The sequence below is a fragment of the Schistocerca piceifrons genome, chromosome 5 (genome assembly GCF_021461385.2).
Source record: "Schistocerca piceifrons isolate TAMUIC-IGC-003096 chromosome 5, iqSchPice1.1, whole genome shotgun sequence".
Lineage (NCBI taxonomy): Eukaryota > Metazoa > Arthropoda > Insecta > Orthoptera > Acrididae > Schistocerca > Schistocerca piceifrons.
In genome coordinates this window covers 409,433,410-409,451,469 of record NC_060142.1, presented here as the reverse complement: position 1 = coordinate 409,451,469, position 18,060 = coordinate 409,433,410, and the positions used below count along the sequence as shown (strand labels likewise).

General features: G+C 37.3%; 1 protein-coding gene across 2 annotated transcripts in view; it reads left to right on the top strand.

Annotated features, from left to right (window-relative positions):
• LOC124798036 (integrin alpha-PS4-like) overlaps nucleotides 1–18,060 on the top strand; it is a 179,330-nt gene that overhangs the window by 117,674 nt on the left and 43,596 nt on the right. For both annotated transcript variants that reach the window (XM_047261256.1, XM_047261255.1), the window contains exons 13-17: nucleotides 1,063–1,208; nucleotides 1,384–1,474; nucleotides 4,225–4,369; nucleotides 7,319–7,529; nucleotides 17,396–17,559. In XM_047261256.1, the coding sequence (XP_047117212.1) occupies nucleotides 1,063–1,208; nucleotides 1,384–1,474; nucleotides 4,225–4,369; nucleotides 7,319–7,529; nucleotides 17,396–17,559 (757 nt within the window). The remainder of the gene's footprint in view (nucleotides 1–1,062; nucleotides 1,209–1,383; nucleotides 1,475–4,224; nucleotides 4,370–7,318; nucleotides 7,530–17,395; nucleotides 17,560–18,060) is intronic.

The window sequence follows — 18,060 nt, the reverse complement described above, 5'->3', positions numbered from 1 at the left end:
TAATGGCGTATAGAATATCTAAAATAAAAATTTCCGAGTGAAATGTCTCACTATGTTACAGCAATTTTACGTAAGAAAAAATATGACTTTTCAATAACGATGAAAGTGCAAGTGTTAGAATAATAAAATTCAGTTTTCCAAGGACAGAAATATGGCGGATTCCTTTGCCAAAAAAAAAAAAAAATGTTAATATGAGTAAAATTGAGCTGTCAGAAAACAGTTGTTGGGAAGAGCTACATAGAAAAATACCTCCCTAAATGCCAGAAGAGCTTCAAGCTATCTTTCACTTCAAGCTATCTTTCCAAGCAGGAACACTTGAGATTTATTAAGCATATCTTGGAACACTGCCAACTTTATATGTTGCAGGCAGATGCTCCCATATGATCAACAAGGGTGTAACATTTTTCTGGATTAAAACCAGATGCAGATCTCTAGCCAGAAAGTAATTTTCAGTCTATCTTGACCAGTTTTGTAGGAAAATCTGTAACACTTCTCTTTACTGGTCACTGTCATCATCATTTCTCTTTATCCAGCATCAGGCCAGGTTGGGGCATTTGTGGTACTTCTCCACTTTCCTAAGTCTTTCCACCATACTCCTTCTTCAGCTATTTTGTTCCAGTCCAGATTCCTTCTCCTTAAACTTGTGTTTACTGAGTTGGTCCATCTTGCTCTAAGTTCCCCCTTGCTCTCAAACTTGACCTCCATCATACATTTTGGTACTCTTCCATCTCCTATTCTCTTGACATGTACAACCTATTTTAACCTGTTCTTTTCAATTCTTTCATTATATTTTTCTACTCCAATTTTATTCCTAACATCTTCATTTCTCACTCTGCCCCTCCTTATTTTCCCTAACATGCTTCTTAGGAATTTAATTTCACTGGCGTAGATTCTACTCTCCTCTCTTCTTTCACTGTTCAGATCTCCGATGCATATCTCTTTATAGTATAAAAATATTTGTGGCAAAATATATAACACTCATCTGTAAAATTTTCTAAGTTGTTTCACTTTTTTGTGCACTATCAACATATTAGGTTAATAAAAATTTATATCAATTTCTAGGAGTGCGAGTGAAGCTCCATGTCACCTCCAGTGAAGGAAGAGCAAAGTTTCTAACAGACGAGTCTGGCATGGACACTAGCGTGACATTCTCAGCTGAAGTCTATCCAGACAAAGCAACATGCAAGCCTTTCACCATTTCAATAACGGTAAATTTGAGTTATATTCCATTCCTATGTACACAATAGCTTTAAAAAAAAGTTAATGCAGCACTTATTGAATCCACTGGTCATATTTAAACTTCTACTCAGTTTTTACCACAAAAAGTTATTTCTGTTAAATACAATCCAGAGCACTGACAGTCAGTTACTTCATTCATTACAGACTCATGTTGAGGAATTCTACAAACCAATTGACATAACAATGGAGTTTGATCTGGACAAAGAAAGAAAACGAAGGGCCATACTGGATTACAGTAAGTAATTAAATAATGTTTGTGTATCCCCACTGTAATTGTTTCATTTAGTTTCTTAACATTAACATGACCATTGTTTGGTGGCTATACTGGTTTCAATGGACTAGTCATCATCAATAGCCTATAAATATTTCTTGGTTGATGGCTGTGTCAAAGCACACTATGATTCAATATAATGTTGAGGCTCCTACTAGAGTCTACTAAGATAAACTTCAAAATGAAAAGTAAAGTGCTTACTCATTCTCTCAGCCAATAACAATGAAAATATGAACAAAATAGTGTAAGTTATGCTGAACCTGATTCACAATTGGGAAGTCACTGTAAACCCTGATTTGTTATTCCATTCTGAAGTTTTTTTTATCATGTATTGTGGTCCACTGTGCCTCTAGTGGATGGACATCACAAATGATAAGTGTCATCCAACTGCAGATTTTCTCATGTATTAAAATGACAAGTTGGGGAGTCCACCTCTGGACCTATTTTGATGACTGGCATATTGACCAACATCTTCACTGTACAGTTATTTCATTCTATAATTTCACAACCACATTCACAGTTTAAGAACAACAACACTTCCATAAAGTAATGTTAGAAAGAAACGTGGCTTATATTGTCCATCATTCAGCCATAGAATCCATCAGAGAAGGATTAGGTATGCAATAACAACAATTATTGACCTATTCTGAAGGGTCTAACAAGTAATAAAAATTATTTTAAGGGCAAATTAAAATCATATCTGTAAGATAGATTGTCTTACTACAGGAAGGATAGTTAAATAATTGTTTGTGTATCTTACTGCAATGCAAAGTCTTACTACATGAAAGATAGTGAAAGAATTGTTTGTGTATCTTACTGCAATGTAAAATCTACAATTTTAAATTCAGACATCATTTTCAGAATATAGAAGCCACTTTGAGGAAAACTGTGAAATTGCTAGCAACTATCTTAATAAAACATTGAAAGATGGGAAATACGGAAGCGTCCGATCCCACCCGTCTGCTTTGACCCATGACGTCACAAATATGGCGGAAACAAAAACAAACACACACACTTTCCACAAGAAGCCTAATGACACTAACGGGACAAGTGCAGGAAATGGGGTGTTTTGGGTGGGGGCAAACTAAATATAAACAAATTTAGATGCCTTCCGTAGCTACAACGTGTAAGTGAAGACAGCCATGCATGAATGCCTACCCACCTCCCCAGGGGTCGTAACCTCTGCAACCCATAGAAGATAAAGATGCTTCAGTAGCTGATTAGTGTTTTTTGTCTTTTTAAAAAAAAAAAAATCTCACGGGATAGAACGAACAGATCAGAAAGATAAATATAATAAACTAAAACAGAAATTCGAGGAAACAGATAATTAAAATAAGTAATAAGTGTTTTTAAATTAAAAAAAAAAATCTCACGAGATAGAATGAACAGATCAGAAAAGTAAATAAAATAAGATAAAACAGAACTGGAGACAGCCACACTCAAACCAAACTCCGCGCCGTCATGGCGTCACACACGACAACACCCTTACGTCACGGGTCAAAGCCGACGCGTTGGATCGGATGCTTCTGTCAACCCGAAAGATGTATCTGATAAAACTTTTGACATGTTGTACATGATGAAAAGTGGTTATACACTCGCACACACACACACACACACACACATATCCATCTGCACATACAGAGACACAAGCAGACATGTCTGCTTGTGTCTGTGTATGTGCGGATGGATGTGTGTGTGTGTGTGCGACTGTATACCTGTCCTTTTTTCCTCCTTTTTTCCCCCTAAGGTAAGTCTTTCCGCTCCCGGGATTGGAATGACTCCTTACCCTCTCCCTTAAAACCCACATCCTTTCGTCTTTCCCTCTCCTTCCCTCTTTCCTGATGAGGCAACAGTTTGTTGCGAAAGCTTGAATTTCGTGTGTATGTTTGTGTTTGTTTGTGTGTCTATCGACCTGCCAACACTTTCGTTCGGTAAGTCACACCATCTATGTTTTTAGATATGTTTATAAAATTATGTGGATCTGTCAGTTTATAGAGCCATTTCAATTCTAGTTAGTGAAGACATTTGTGCATTCATCAATTACATCACCACTTTTGAGCATTATGGATGCCTCATATGAAACACAAAAAGTTGATCGTATTTTATTTTTGCTTACACAATAAGAACAAACAGCAATTTCCCCTTCATGTAACACAGCTACTATGACACTCATAGTGTATGGTTTCTTCATCCTCTCTTCTCTCCCCAATCAATTTGTAACGCAGAGATTATTACTAGTAGTCTAGTATCTTTGCTGTTATATTTCATTGTTAATTCTTACATCTATTGCTACCTTATGAATCTTCACTCCTACAATTTTTTGAAATATGTTTTTCTTTTATTTCTGTGACCATACATCCAGAGAAGAAGCTCTCACAATCTAGGACTTCAGAGACAATGGTTCACTGATGTTTCTTTTCTTTGGTGCCATAACAGCTGTTTCAGTTAGGGCAAATTAAAACATTTTTTTTTCTTTCCTTTCATTTCATTAACAGCCATCATTAGTAACTTTTGTGTTCAAAGTGTAGTCACACACTGGAAAAAATTCTATGTAATGTAATTTGAATATGTTTAGTGACTTCACTGGAACATTCTGAAGTCACCATTTACAATGTGCATATTTGTTTTTTTTGCACTTAGGTAACATAACAGAGTGTAGAGTTAATTTAGATGCTGGTAAAACGTTGTAGCACCAAAAATTTGCATTCTTACAGATGACTCTTTCTGCAAGACATGTCCTACAATTGATCCAGATGCTTCACGGAAGTTACTCACAACTGTGCACACTGCAAATGGCTGTAAAAATGTTGAGAACTGCATCACTGATCTTCATTTGACTGCATTTCTTCATAATATTACGTAAGTTTTTATTCACCATGGATGATATATACACTGGAATTGCTTCATCTCTTACACATAGTATTCAAATACTCATTTAAATACTCAATTACAGATGTCTAGTCATACATTTTGGATTTTGACATACGTTCACTACCAGTACATCAAAATGCTACTTTATATTATAAAATGGATTTTCAGTCAACCAGCTATACAAGTTTTTTTCAAATAATTTCCGAGATATGGACATGCTGAGGGTGCAATTTTGGAACAATCATTTAAATTTTCCCCTAGTGTTGTGCAAGTCAATATTTCCTCTTGTTTGAAATTCTTTTACACTTTGTTTAATGTATAGTGACAAGACATATACTGGTATAGACAGGTTTACAACTGAGAGTATCTTAAGTTTTATAAACAAAGGTCAACAGTGATCTCATCGTCCAGCCCTAGACATTTCTCTTATGCCTATTTTTTGTTTCTTCAATATGTCACTTACATGTGAAGAGTGCCCACATACCAGCAGTCGATAAGAAATGTGAGACTCGAATGTTCAAAATATGTCAGTCTCATATATTCAGAAGTAACTACACCTCTCAATTTCCAAATTCAAGATGTAGGGTTGGCCATATTAACATAAATCTTAAACACAGACATGCCAATCAGCTTTATGTAGTTTATTTTTAGTGAAAACTTTAAATTTATGAGTAGCAACAATTACAAAATAAGAATGAAAATAACTTAGAAATGTAAAGCAAAAATATAAAACAGAATTTTATTAAATTTATAATATAAATTTTATGAAATGTTTAAAATACCGATCAGACAATTCTGAATCAGTATCATTTGCTGCCCTGCTATCACTCAATTCCTCGTTGCTCAGTTATTTGCGTAGAGCATCATCCTCTGTACCATCTAGTGCATTCGATATTGAACTTTTTTTAAATGCCTGTTGTAGTCTGATTTGGGACACACTTCCATGCATCATCAGTTCGACATTTTACACGTCCTGTTGGTGTCAGTTGTATGTCATTTTCCAAAAGCCAATCCATGTACATACATTTAAGCTTTTCCTTAAATGGTTTATTCAAACAGTTGTTGAATGGTTACAGAATTGATGTCATCCCACCTGGAATTACTGCCAAGTCCATTTAGCTTTCTAATAATTTCTGTATTACTGCAGGTGTTTTATGACCTGTGTACACATCTGACACCAGCACACTGTGTAAATGAAACATTATGCCAGAACAGTGATTCCATACAAGTCTATTCCATTCCATCATTATGTTCTCCAAAAAACACTCACTTTAATTTACTTGTACAATCACAGTTTTTGGAAACACTTCTGATTTCACTTAAGTCTTTTGCTTGAAAACTATGAACGGGGGTATTTTGTGCCCATCTGCTGTGCAAGCAAATTTGGCCACATTCCCTATCTAGCCAAGAAGGTATTGGTTTTCAGTGTGCAGCCTGATTATGAAGTGTTGAAATTCCATAAGCTATTTTTCATAATTTTTCAGCAGCTTCTGCACCATTGAAGTTCACCTCAAAAGTGAAAAACTTCAGCACTCCACAAAAAGACCAATTTAGTTGTGGCCAGCCTTAAAATTTTTGATTTTGTGCACTCAAGCAATTTCATTTGCCACAATTTTTAAAATTCAGCATTCACAGGCAGACATTTCTGACACCGTTCCTTAAGAAACTCATTTAAAATTACTTCAAGAGCACAATATTGACCACATTTTGGCCCACTAAAGACTTTCCTGCTCATAGAACATTCAAAGAATTTGTCGCTTTGCAGTTACCATCATTGACGTTGCTCTCACCAATCCTGTGTTGCAGACCTGCAACACAATTAGAACTTTTTCTGCAAAAGAAATAAATTCCTTCTTGAATTTGGCACTTTAATGAAAGAGCTTCATTATAGTTCACTAACACCAGCCTTCACAAAATTCGATGAAACAATTCATGAAACCAGAATGAGCCACAGATTACCAGCTCATGCAAGAATCCTAAAGTTGTATGCACTGTTGGTATTTATGAAAAGAAATTTATTTTTGTTGCTATGAATATTTGAAAGGCTGCTACATTTGGAGATGAGCAATACTGAATTTCTGTTTTCTGCATTGGGTGATGTATTAAAACACAATAGTTTAGATTTGAGAAAGAAAAAACAAAAGAGAAGAAAAAAGAAGAAATTGTAGATTTGTCTTTTTCCTTTTATTTTGTATTTTTACTAACACTGAAATCTATCTTTGTGCCTGCAAAGCATGATTGTGTAGCAATGCTTATATTTGGCAGCAAAAGTTAGTTGTGATGGTTCCTAGCACCATTTCTCAGAACTTCTGTTTTTCACTTGATTGTAAGCCACAGGCAGTTTTTTGGAGCCCGAAAATTGGAAAAAATTGCAGCTTAGATTCAGGTGCTTACAGTAATGATTCAAATCTTGTGAAAAAAATGATTAATATAAGTTAGGACTGAAATATGAACATAAATGTACACCTTCATAAGAAAAATTATGACTTTTGTGTTCTTCATTAAAAATTTATCGAAAGGTCCCATACAAGAATCTAGAGCTGTTACATTATAATATACACAATATTCCAAATTATCCTGTTTTGCAATCTTCATTATGAAATTGTGTCTCAACTTTAAGACTCAGATGACATTCAATTACTCCAAATACTGTCAGGTATATTACAGTACTCACTGTGTGCAAAAAACTGCAATTGTTCTTCTATTCACTTCAGGCTGCTTTCTGTGTTCAAATATCATTACTTACAACATAGGTTTCCTTTTCTTGGATCCTCATTCACACAAATCTAAGAAATGTATAAGCAATAAAAGTCATTAAGGAAGCTAAAGTTTCTGTTGCTTCATTGTCAGTGATAAATGTTTTATTCAAACATTGGAGCTTTTGGACTTCACAGACCACATTTTTATTTTTCTTATGTTTATTTTGTTTCTCCACAGAGATCCAATTACCTTGGGAACAGCTGCTGCTTATAATGTGTCAGTTGACATTTCTGTAACCAATACAATGGAACCTGCTTTTGTGACAAATGTCTATGTTTCACTACCACCAGAAGTGTCATTGGTACGTCTCCCTCATAAATGCCAAGAAGATGGGACATCACCTGTACTACTGACATGTGGTATTGGAAACCTCATTACAGGAGAAATGGTAAACCCTTCAAATATTGCTTCTTTAAACAAATTGTTTGTCATAAGATTGCCAATTTTGTTTAACTACCAAGTCAGACACATACATAAAGGAATTGTAAACTTACTCAAACAACTAGGAATCTTCACCATAATATTGCATTACATTCTTTCTCTTATGTCATTTTTTGTTGAGAATTTTTGATTGGACAGAATGAAGAAAAAAGATATCACAAGCATAATATAAGAAATAAGCATAATTTGCACATAGAGTCTTGCTTTTTAATGCTCTTCCAGACAATTTCAAATCCAGTATTAGTGGCCTAACTACATTTTAAAAATATTTGAAACAGTACCTTCTTGAAACACAGTACTATTTCTTAAAGTAATTTTATAATAATGTATGATTGTATAGTGTATTGTAAAATGAATATTACATTCCAATCACCTATTTGTCTTTATAACTGAAAATAATAATACTTGCACATTCTTCACCATATGTGAAAGATATCTATATCCACATCTATACTCTGCAAATCGCTGTGGAGTGCACGGTAGAGAGTACTTCCTATTGTACCATTTATTAGAACTTTTTCTTGTTTCATTCATACAGGGAGTGTGGGAAGAATGATTGCTTAAATGCCCCTGTGCACATTGTAATCTTGTCCTTGTGGTCTTTACAGGAGTGATACATAAGGGATTACATTATGTTCATAGACTGTCCACTTAAGACTGAGTCTCAAAATTTGTAAGATAGTTTGTTGATCTCAGCAAGTGTCTGCCATTTCAGGCCCTTCAGTCTCTTTGTAACACTCTCTCATGGGTCAAAGGAACCTGTAACATTATGTGCTGCCCTTCTTTGTACATGTTCAATGTCATCTGGGAGTGCTGTTTGGTATGTATCCCACAGACTTTGTGTACTCATTTCATTTTCTCACCTAACCTATTAAAATGAACCTATCTGAAGACATCAAACACTGTCTCTCTCCAAACATACTACCTCATGCTGTATACAGATGACTATAGATACACTCTCAACTACTTCTCCTTTAAGGGGAAGATATATAAAGAAATGTATATGTACAAAAAAATCTGCAGCACAGTGATTGGGTCTCACATCACACCTGTAATCATCAACCCATTTATCAACTTATTTATAGGCTACTTCGAGAAATCCTTCTCTACCATCCAAAACTACAGTCCCCTTACATGGTTCATGTTTATCACATTATCTCCAAGACCTAGACCTAAGGTCAAGGCATTATAATTCCTTTATTAAATTAACATCTTCTCTACTATTCATTCCACCTGTTCCTCTTCAGGTCAAGACATCTTTTTATTTATTTTATTTATTTATTTATTTATTGTTCCGTGGGACCACATTTGGGAGAAGTCTCCATGGTCATGGAACGAGTCAATACATGAAATTATAACACGATTGTAGAAACAGATAAAATGAAATATAAGAAACATATTCAGGCGACAAGTCGTTAGTTTAAATAAAGAAAATCAAGAATGTAACACTGGAATTTGCTTAATTTTTTATCTCTTCCAGGAGCTCCTCGACAGAATAGAAGGAGTGAGCCATGAGGAAACTCTTCAGTTTAGACTTAAAAGTGTTTGGGCTACTGCTAAGATTTTTGAGTTCTTGTGGTAGCTTACTGAAAATGGATGCAGCAGAATACTGCACTCCTTTCTGCACAAGAGTCAAGGAAGTGCATTCCACATGCAGATTTGATTTCTGCCTAGTATTAACTGAGTGAAAGCTGCTAACTCTTGGGAATAAGCTAATATTGCTAACAACAAACGACATTAAAGAAAATACATACTATGAGGGCAATGTCAAAATTCCCAGACTATTGAATAGGGGTCGACAAGAGGTTTTCGAACTTACACCATACATAGCTCGAACAGCCCGTTTTTGAGCCAAAAATACCCTTTTTGAATCAGAAGAATTACCCCAAAAAATAATACCATATGACATAAGCGTATGAAAATATGTGAAGTATACTACTTTTCGTGTTGAAATGTCACTTATTTCAGATACTGTTCTAATGGTAAATAAAGCGGCATTTAGTTTCTGAACAAGATCCTGAACATGGGCTTTCCACAACAGCTTACAATCTATCCGTATGCCTAGGAACTTGAACTGTTCCGTCTCGCTTATAACATGCCCATTCTGTCTGATTAAAATGTCAGTTCTTGTTGAATTGTGGGTTAGAAACTGTAAAAACTGAGTCTTACTGTGATTTAGCATCAAATTATTTTCCACAAGCCACGAACTTATATCATGAACTACATTATTTGATAATGTTTCAATATTACACACAAGATCCTTCACTACCAAGGTGGTGTCATCAGCAAACAGAAATATTTTTGAATCACCTGTAATACTAGAAGGCATATCATTTACATAAATAAGGAACAGCAGTGGCCCCAGCACCGACCCTTGGGGAACGCCCCATTTAACAGTGCCCCATTGGGACTGAACATCATTACCACTCTCAATATTGCGGAGGATTACCTTCTGCTTTCTGTTCTTAAAGTAGGAGGCGAACCAATTGTAAGCTACTCCCCTTACTCCATAATGTTCCAACTTCTGCAGTAATATTTTGTGGTCAACACAGTCAAAAGCCTTCGTTAAATCAAAGAAAACACCTAACGTTCGCAACCTTTTATTTAATCCGTCCAAAACCTCACAGAGAAAAGAGACTATAGCATTTTCAGTTGTTAAGCCATTTCTAAAACCAAACTGTACATTTGACAGCAAATTATGTGAATTTAAATGCTCCAGTAACCTTGTATATACAACCCTCTCGATAACTTTAGCAAACACAGATGGTATAGAAATAGGTCTATAATTGTCAACATTATCCCTGTCTCCCTTTTTATAAAGTGGCTTCACTACCGAGTACTTTAATCGGTCAGGAAACCGACCACTCCTAAAGGAAAAGTTATAGATATGGCTAAGTACTGAGCTAACATACGTGGAACAATACTTCAGTATTCTGCTAGATACCCCGTCATATCCATGAGAGTTCTTGGTCTTTAGTGATTTAATTATTAACTCAATCTCCCTCTTGTCAGTATCATGGAGGAGCATTTCAGGTAACAGTCTCGGAACACTTTTTTCTAAGAGCGCTATATGATTCCCTGTTGGGACTAGGTTTCTATTTAGTTCACCTGCTATATTCAGAAAGTGATTATTAAGTACTGTACATATATGCGACTTATCAGTAACACGGACATCCCCACTACGCACTGATTCTATATTCTCGACCTGTCTCTGCAGACCAGCCACTTCCTTTACGACTGACCATATGGTTTTAATTTTATCCTGAGACTTAGCTATTCTATCTGCATACCACATACTTTTTGCCTTCCTAATAACTTTTTTAAGCACCTTACAATACTGTTTGTAATGGGCTGCTGCATTTAGATTTTGACTGTTTCTAACGTTTTGATATAATTGCCACTTTGTTCTACAAGATATTCTTATCCCTTTAGTCAGCCACCCAGGCTGCCTGTTTGTGCTAGTACCCTGTTTTGAACGTTCTAACGGAAAGCAACTTTCAAAGAGCACGAGAAAAGTCTTGAGGAAAGCATTATAGTTATCGTCTACTGTATCAGCACTATAAACATCTTGCCACTCTTGTTCCTTGATAAGGTTTACAAAAGTCTGTACAGCAACTGGATCAGCTTTCCTAAAAAGTTGGTAACTATATTTAACATGTGTTGCAGCACAAAAATCTTTTAGACTTAAAATTTGTGCATCATGATCTGAAAGGCCATTCACCTTTTTGCTAACAGAATGCCCTTCTAATAATGACGAATGAACAAAAATATTGTCTATGGTTGTTCTACTGTTCCCTTGCACTCTCGTTGGAAAGAATACGGTTTGCATAAGATTATATGAATTAAGGAGGTCTACCAGCATCCTTTTCCTTGCACAATCACTTGTACAATTAATATTGAAGTCACCACATATAACTAACTTTTTGTATTTCCTATAAAGAGAACCAAGAACCTCCTCTAGCTTTAGCAAAAATGTTGTGAAATCGGAGTCTGGGGATGTATAAATAACAACGGTAAGAAGTTTAGCTCCTCTAAATTTAACCACACCTGCACAACATTCAAACACCTTTTCAGTGCAGTACTTTGAAACATCAATTGACTCAAATGGGATACCGTTTTTCACATACATGGCTACTCCCCCACACCGCAAAGAGCTCCTAGAAAAGCTGTCAGACAACCTGTATCCTGGTAAAGGAAGCCTCTGAATTATCTCCTTATTTAAGAAGTGTTCAGATATGCCAATAATTTCAGAGTCAACATCTATAAGCAGTTCACTAACTTTATCTCTAATACCTTGTATATTTTGATGAAATATACTAATTCCCTCATTAATCGGATACCCAAGCTTTGTGGAAAGTGGTTTCTTTGTTAGAGAGACTTCCCTTAAGCAGGAATACCTATCAGCTGACTTCAATCTAAAAAAGGTACAGCTCTAACACCCACAACTACCGGAATTTTCCCATGAGTGATCCCACCACCCCCACCTATGCTGTCACCTATAAGTTTTGCCAACCTCCCCTTCCCATACCTGTTGAGGTGCAGGCCATGTCTAGTAAAACCCGTCCTACTGATAGACTCCACCGACACCACTGAAATGTGACTCATGCCTTCTGTCATCAGCGCACCCCCAAGTCTCATGTTATTACGCCTGACGGCTGTATTAAGATGAGGCCGATCGTGACGCTGAAACAGTTCCACGAAATGCACATTCGTGTTGCCAGTCTGAGTGGCTATCTTTTCCAGGTCACCATCTATGTCATACTCCCCATCCCTATCAATACTATTACCAGCCCCACCCACAATCACTACCTGATCCTCTTTAGTAAAATCCCTACATAACCCCCCTATGTTAAAAGTCACCTGAGCCAATCCTGCATTAGGCTTCACAATGCTGGTGACCTGGTACTCACTCCCCAAAACTTCCTGCAACTGCTGGCCTACACCTCTACCATGAGAACTACCTAACAGCAGAACCTTCTTCTTTCTCTTAGACTTTGCAACTGTCCTAGCCACCGTAACTGCTGAGGTCTGCTGTATACTTCCTACATCTACAACTACTAGAGATTCCTCTCCACTAGACTCTGACAGTTGGTCATATCTATTACAAACACCAATAGTAAAACTATCTGAAAATCTCCTTCTCCTAGCAGATCTCTTGCCAACAGCCAGCTCCCATTCCCCAACCCCCTTCTCCCTCCTCATCCTATCTAGCTCCTCCTGTGCGTTTTTCAACTGCACCTGAAGGGCACAGATCTTACGCTCCTGCTCCTCTATCAACTTACTCTTGCTACATAACCTGCAGTTCCAGGAGAGGATCTCACCAGAATGCCCACTGGCTTCCCCACTGCATTCCCCCCAGTGAAAATACTTTGAACAAGTCTCACACCGCAATCCACTACTCACGAACCTACGGCAAAGCCCACACTTCTCACTCATGGTAAAATTTTACAATTATTGAAACAAGAAAACAACTTTATCTAAGTTCCGCTACTACAATAAGAAGATGTTAAAAACTGACTACAATTATCACAAACTTGCTCTACAAGGGAAGTAACTACTATTATTGACAATATTAATCAACAACAAATGAGAATATAACAAATACTAACACAGAAAGAAAATCAAACGTCTAATGACAGTAACGAAACTGAAAGCAGTTCGCAAAAATTTCTTCTGAAGTTATTTCACCGGAAAACACCAAGAACACCGGTTGAAGACTACTAAAGTTCCTAAATAAACTACTATACACAAACAATTAATTAGTACTTAGCTTTCGATGTCCCGCTACAGCTGCAACTGGTCAGTGCGGAATGTAAACACGGGTAAGAGGTTAAGTTGCTCGATACGAAACACTCACAAATATCAGGCCACAACACAAGAAATGCAGAGGTGAATGAAGCTGAATATCATCCTTCACATCTCTAATGTCACCATAAAACTTCTGTCCATGGTCTACCAGTCTGCGATCACTTACACAGCAACCCTCTGCGTACAGTTGTTAACCCTCACAGCTGTTCCACAAACAGCTATGGTGTGGCACTTTCTCCCATGCTTCTAATACTGCTACCACATACACTACCTTGCTAGAAAGGAGCAATTCTTTTGTTAAACAAAGTCAATGAAAATTGGAACAGAAGAGCCACATCCTTCGGTAGAGCCTAGACTACCTTTGAAGATTTTGAATGAGGAAGATCATCCATTAATCCTTGACACCTCTCTGGTTTTTTACTGCACATCCAACCTGAGAAATATCTTTGACCATCCTGTACCACTCCTACGTCCAACCCCTTCCAAATCAGTTGTATCTGTGAAAAAGACCTGTCCCATACACTCACCAAGTGTACTGTATACAATTCTAAGCTTGCAACAAGTATTTACACGGCAGGAATACCTTTGGAAACAACCATGTTTATAAATAAACTCTGCTGCAAATACTGAGCAGCCTCTTGTGTGGGCATGGTCACTAACCAAATTTCGACTCCTGTGAATGGCCACTGTACAACTGTGGCCAAAGACAAAGTTTACAATCTAGATGCAGAATACACTGCTGAACAATTCACAGTTGACCTCAACGGCCATTTCATGACCCATGCCATTACATCCCACACTCAAAAACTTAGCTCCCACAATGACTTTGGCCTAAATCTCTACACATCCCTGTTTACATCCATCTTTCCTCTCATTACACCACCCTAAATCTCTGAATATAGTTGAGTTTATAGACCTACAAGTCAATGAATCTTCATACACATCATTTTCTCTACTCTCTTTCTTCCTATTCAATCCTGAATCACCCCTCCTCTGAACCATCATGCTGTATATCTCTATATGTACCACAATTTTAATCTGTGGCCATACCAAAGCTATGTCTCTCTCAGGAGTTGTATTCATTACTGCATCCTCTGATATCCTCTTCCCTTCCCTGTAGTGCTATCTTCAGTTTGCATTTTTACTTTTTAACTCAGTCGCTCATCAAAAGCAAACTCTTGCCTGCAATGCTGGGATTATATAGCTGTTTATGTATATTTCTGCCTGCATGTTCAGAAAAATAATGTAGTTTGTAACCTACACTACAACATTCCAGTTCTTCTTTATGGATGTTTTCTTTGAATTAATAATCATCATTCAAGATATTCATTTCAATCAACATATAAGTAGGACAATCAGATGTTGATGCCTAAATTATATGCCCTTGTCAGCAGTTGATATGAACAACAGCAAAACATATGCAACACTGTAATGTATAGGCAGCCATCATTGTCTTCCCCATGCTAAAGATACACTTGACATACTGTGCTGAAAGAGGAGTGCTTACTTTTGTGTGCCGATACATCTAATCCTGGAGATACTAAAAGGTATCAGATAGATTACATAATGGTAAGACAGAGATTTAGGAACCAGGTTTTAAATTGTAAGACATTTCCAGGGGCAGATGTGGATTCTGACCACAATCTATTGGTTATGAACTGCAGATTGAAACTGAAGAAACTGCAAAAAGGCGGGAATTTAAGGAGATGGGACCTGGATAAACTGAAAGAACCAGAGGTTGTGCAGAGTTTCAGGGAGAGCATAAGGGAACAATTGACAGGAATGGGGGAAAGAAATACAGTAGAAGAAGAATGGGTAGCTCTGAGGGATGAAGTAGTGAAGGCAGCAGAGGATCAAGTAGGTAAAAAGACGAGGGCTAGTAGAAATCCGTGGGTAACAGAAGAAATATTGAATTTAATTGATGAAAGGAGAAAATATAAAAATACAGTAAATGAAGCAGGCAAAAAGGAATACAAACGTCTCAAAAATGAGATCGACAGGAAGTGCAAAATGGCTAAGCAGGGATGGCTAGAGGACAAATGTAAGGATGTAGAGGCTTATCTCACTAGGGGTAAGATAGATACTGCCTACAGGAAAATTAAAGAGACCTTTGGAGAGAAGCGAACCACTTGTATGAATATCAAGAGCTCAGATGGCAACCCAGTTCTAAGCAAAGAAGGGAAGGCAGAAAGGTGGAAGGAGTATATAGAAGGTTTATACAAGGGCGATGTACTTGAGGACAATATTATGGAAATGGAAGAGGATGTAGATGAAGATGAAATGGGAGATAAGATACTGCGTGAAGAGTTTGACAGAGCACTGAAAGACCTGAGTCGAAACAAGGCCCCGGGAGTAGACAACATTCCATTAGAACTACTGATGGCCTTGGGAGAACCAGTCATGACAAAACTCTACCATCTGGTGAGCAAGATGTATGAGACAGGCGAAATACCCACAGACGTCAAGAAGAATATAATAATTCCAATCCCAAAGAAAGCAGGTGTTGACAGATGTGAAAATTACCGAACTATCAGTTTAATAAGTCACAGCTGCAAAATACTAACACAAATTCTTTACAGACGAATGGAAAAACTGGTAGAAGCGGACCTTGGGGAAGATCAGTTTGGATTCCGTAGAAATGTTGGAACACGTGAGGCAATACTAACCTTACGACTTATCTTAGAAGAAAGATTAAGAAAAGGCAAACCTACGTTTCTAGCATTTGTAGACTTAGAGAAAGCTTTTGACAACGTTAACTGGAGTACTCTCTTTCAAATTCTTAAGGTGGCAGGGGTAAAATACAGGGGGCGAAAGGCTATTTACAATTTGTACAGAAACCAGATGGCAGTTATAAGAGTCGAGGGGCATGAAAGGGAAGCAGTGGTTGGGAAAGGAGTGAGACAGGGTTGTAGCCTGTCCCCGATGTTATTCAATCTGTATATTGAGCAAGCAGTGAAGGGAACAAAAGAAAAATTCGGAGTAGGTATTAAAATTCATGGAGAAGAAGTAAAAACTTTGAGGTTCGCCGATGACATTGTAATTCTGTCAGAGACAGCAAAGGACTTGGAAGAGCAGTTGAACGGAATGGACAGTGTCTTGAAAGGAGGATATAAGATGAACATCAACAAAAGCAAAACGAGGATAATGGAATGTAGTCAAATTAAATCGGGTGATGCTGAGGGGATTAGATTAGGAAATGAGACACTTAAAGTAGTAAAGGAGTTTTGCTATTTAGGGAGTAAAATAACTGATGATGGTCGAAGTAGAGAGGATATAAAATGTAGACTGGCAATGGCAAGGAAATCGTTTCTGAAGAAGAGAAATTTGTTAACATCGAGTATAGATTTAAGTGTCAGGAAGTCGTTTCTGAAAGTATTTGTATGGAGTGTAGCCATGTATGGAAGTGAAACATGGACGATAACCAGTTTGGACAAGAAGAGAATAGAAGCTTTCGAAATGTGGTGCTACAGAAGAATGCTGAAGATAAGGTGGGTAGATCACGTAACTAATGAGGAGGTATTGAATAGGGTTGGGGAGAAGAGAAGTTTGTGGCACAACTTGACTAGAAGAAGGGATCGGTTGGTAGGACATGTTTTGAGGCATCAAGGGATCACAAATTTAGCATTGGAGGGCAGCGTGGAGGGTAAAAATCGTAGAGGGAGACCAAGAGATCAATACACTAAGCAGATTCAGAAGGATGTAGGTTGCAGTAGGTACTGGGAGATGAAGAAGCTTGCACAGGATAGAGTAGCATGGAGAGCTGCATCAAACCAGTCTCAGGACTGAAGACCACACAACAACAACAACATCTAATTATCTTGTATGAAGATGGCTTACATTTTTGAGAACTGAATTAATGACTGGGACAACACACTTGGAATGTATTGTGAATTGATATGTTTTTCTCTTTCAGATTATGTTTATTTTTTGCTTGTACATAGTACAAACAAAGATAAATAGCAAATGCTCAGTGTTATAATGGGATACTTCATTATTTATCTGCAGGAACGTCTTTCGTTGTATCTTCAGATTGGAGATGAAGCCATTGGATTAGAGTCTATAGCTGTCAATGTGACTGCAAGCAGTGCTGGCACAGAGAGTACTCCTGAAGATAATATTGTAGTTCTTCAAATTCCAGTGGTAACTGCAGCAGATGTAGAAGTGATAGGGTGAGTAAATTATAACTCAGGCTTCACATTTTGTTTCTGCATTATAAAGAATGAATAAACAAAACTGAGGAAAGGAAACCTTTCACCTGTAACTGGTTGATGTGTAGTATACAGATGCATGTACTTTACCTATCTTTCAAGCCATATCTCTTCTTTTTAGTTTAAGTACAAGCTCTCCCTCACACACAATGAAACACACACCCAACACACCCATCCTCGACCTAGTAGTTATTCTTTTACTCACGACATTGGCTTCTTCAGGACGTGATGATTCTGGGCTGCTCTCATAATCTATCTCCTTCTCTTTTTCTCTTGTACCACTTCCTTCCATTCAGTGATAACCAACACCCTGCAGCCTGAGATCACATCATTTTGTAATCTGCTTCTTAGCTGTCAAGGAGGTTTCCAAACTACCCATTTTACATGCACAGAAGTCTTCAGTAGCAGTGCCTCCATCAAAAACTGGCTGAAAAGTTGATGGTGAAAGTAGCCTACTGTCAA